Below are 2,500 nucleotides of genomic sequence, written 5' to 3'. Positions count from 1 at the left end.
GGGGGGACGATGGAAACGGTAGGTGAGCTATGATATTCTTTTCTCCCTCTGTCTTTCTATCCCATCGAAAACTTTTCTTTCTGGTCCATTCTAAAATTTCTCTTTTCTCTCTCTCAACCCCACCCCCCCTCTCTCTCTCTCTCTCTCTCTCTCTCTCTCTCTCTCTCTCTCTCTCTCTCTTCTCTCTCTCCATCTCTCTCTCTCTCTCTCAATATCTCTTTCTCTCAACCTCTCTCTCTCTCTCTCCCCTTCCTTTTTCTCCCCTCTCTCTTGCTCCCCTTTTTCTCTCTCTCTCTCTCTCTCTCTCCCCTTCCCTCCTTCCCCTCTCTCTCTCCCCTTTTCTCTCTCTCTTTTTCTTTTCTCTCTCTTTTCCCCTCTCCTCTCTTCTCTCTCTCTCTCTCCCTTCCTTCTTTTCCCCCCTTTTCTTCTTCTTTTTCTCTTCTTCCTTTTCCCTCTTTTAATCTTTCTCTCCTCTTTCCCCTTTCTCTCCCTCCCTCCTTTCTCTCTTTTTCTCTCTCTCTCTCTCTTCTCTCTCCCCTCTCTCTCTCTTCCCCCTCTCTCCTTCTCTCTCTCTTCCTCTCTCCTCTCTCTCTCTCTCTCTTCTTTCTTCTTTTTCCCCCTCTTTTCTCTTCTCTTCTCTCTCTCTCTAATTCTCTCTTTTCTCTCTCTCTCCCCCTTTCTCTCTCTTTTTCTCTCTCTTTTCTTCCCCTCTCTCTCTCTCTCCCCTCTCTCTCCCTCCTCTCCTCTCTTTCTCCTCCTCTCTCCCTCTCCCTTCCCTCTTCGTCTCTGCCTCCCTCTCTCCCCGAACTCACCTCCATGCTGATAAGTATCGAAGTTCTCACAGATCCCATAGAGCGTTCCGCCCGACGGGACGATGGACTTGACCTCCTTCGTGAGTTCCTTCAGTGCCTTCTTCACGTTCTTGTGGTTGACGCCCTCCATCCGGCGGACCCACGTGACAACGACCTTCTGCTGGTCCTTGTCCATGATCCCCCTGCGAGAAGGAAGCCTGCTCGTGGGGTTTGCATAGGGTGTTTTTTCCTGGACGGGGGATGTTAGGGGAATGTCCCCGTGTGTTATAAGTTGTTTTGGTGTTTTTGGGGTGGGGGTTGTGGGGTGTGTGTGTGATTCACACACACACACGCACCACACACACCACAAAAATATATAATATATAATTAATTTTATATAATAATTTTTTATATATATATATATTTTTTTTTTTTTGTGTGTGTGTGTGTGTGTGTGTGCGTGTGTGTGTGTGTGTGTGTTTGTGTGTGTTTTCACGCATAACACCAACACAACAACACACACACCCAACCCCACATATTAATATAAATAAAAAAAAAAAAAAAAAAAAAAAATTATATATTATTATAGATATATCTATATAAATATATATAATATAAATATATTTATTAAAATTTATAATATAATATATATAATATTTATATATTTATATATAATATAATATTATATATTTAAAATTTAAATATTTTCCCATTATATAAAATAATATATATTATTTATTTTCTATATATATATATTTATTATCTTAAATTTTTAATTTTTATATATAATATTTTATAAAAACACACCACACACACCCCCGGTTCATGGTAAAAGAGCAAATTGTTACTGTGATCTGTTAAGGCCATGCTAAATAGGTCTAACCATGCTAGGAGGGCATTATTGTAGATTTTTAACTATATTACTTCCTTTTACCAAGATTACTTCATCTCACCCTGCAAGTAGCTTCCGCGCATTAAAAAATAACCAAGAGTCACCTAAAGGGTTTCTACAATCCCCTCTCTCTATTTTTTCCCTTTTTTTTCTTTCCTTTTTTTTCTTCCTTTTCTCTTCTCTCTCTCTCTCCCCTCTCTTTTCTCTCTCTATTTTTTTTCCCCCCCTCCCTCCCTTTTTTCTCTTTCTCTCCTCCTCCCCCTCTCCCTTCCTCTTTTCTCTCTCTCTTCTCTCATTTCCCCCCCTCTCCTTCCCCTCCCCTCCCTCCTCTCTCCTTTTCTTCCCCTTCTCTTCCTTTTCTCTCTTTCCCCCTTCTCTTTCTCTTTCCTCTCTCTTTTCCCCCTTCTCTTTCTCTCCCTCTCCCTTCCTCTCCTCCTTTTCTAATCCCCCCCCCCCCCCCCCCCCCCTTTTCCCCCCCCCCTCCCCTCCCCCCCCCCTCCCCTTTCTTCTCTCTCCCCTCTCTTCCTCTCTCTTTCCCCCTCTCTCTCCCTCTCTCTCTCTCTTTTCCCCCTCTCTCTTCTCTTCCCCCATCTCTCCCCTCTCTCTCTCGCTTCTTCTCTCTCTTTTCCTCTCCCTCTCTTCTTTTCCTCTCTCTCTCTTCTTTTCCCCCCTCTCTCCTCTTTCTCTCTCTTCTTCTCTCCCCTCTCTTCCCTTCTCCTCTCTCTCCCTCTCTCTTTTTTCTCCCTCTCTTTTTTTCCCCCCCCCTTTTTCCCCCCCCCCCCCCCCCCCTCCCCCCCCTCTCTCCCCCCCCCCCCTC

At 44.1% G+C, this 2,500-nt stretch overlaps 1 protein-coding gene across 1 annotated transcript in view; it reads right to left on the bottom strand.

Moving 5' to 3' along the window:
- Positions 1 to 2,500, bottom strand: part of LOC119582529 — a 93,053-nt gene that overhangs the window by 1,377 nt on the left and 89,176 nt on the right. Inside the window, exon 3 of the mRNA XM_037930841.1 lies at positions 813 to 994. Within this exon, the coding sequence (XP_037786769.1) occupies positions 813 to 994 (182 nt within the window). The remainder of the gene's footprint in view (positions 1 to 812; positions 995 to 2,500) is intronic.

The sequence above is a fragment of the Penaeus monodon genome, chromosome 16, assembly GCF_015228065.2.
Source record: "Penaeus monodon isolate SGIC_2016 chromosome 16, NSTDA_Pmon_1, whole genome shotgun sequence".
NCBI lineage: Eukaryota > Metazoa > Arthropoda > Malacostraca > Decapoda > Penaeidae > Penaeus > Penaeus monodon.
The sequence above is the reverse complement of the archived record's forward strand: the minus strand, read 5'-3'. Positions and strand labels throughout refer to the sequence as shown.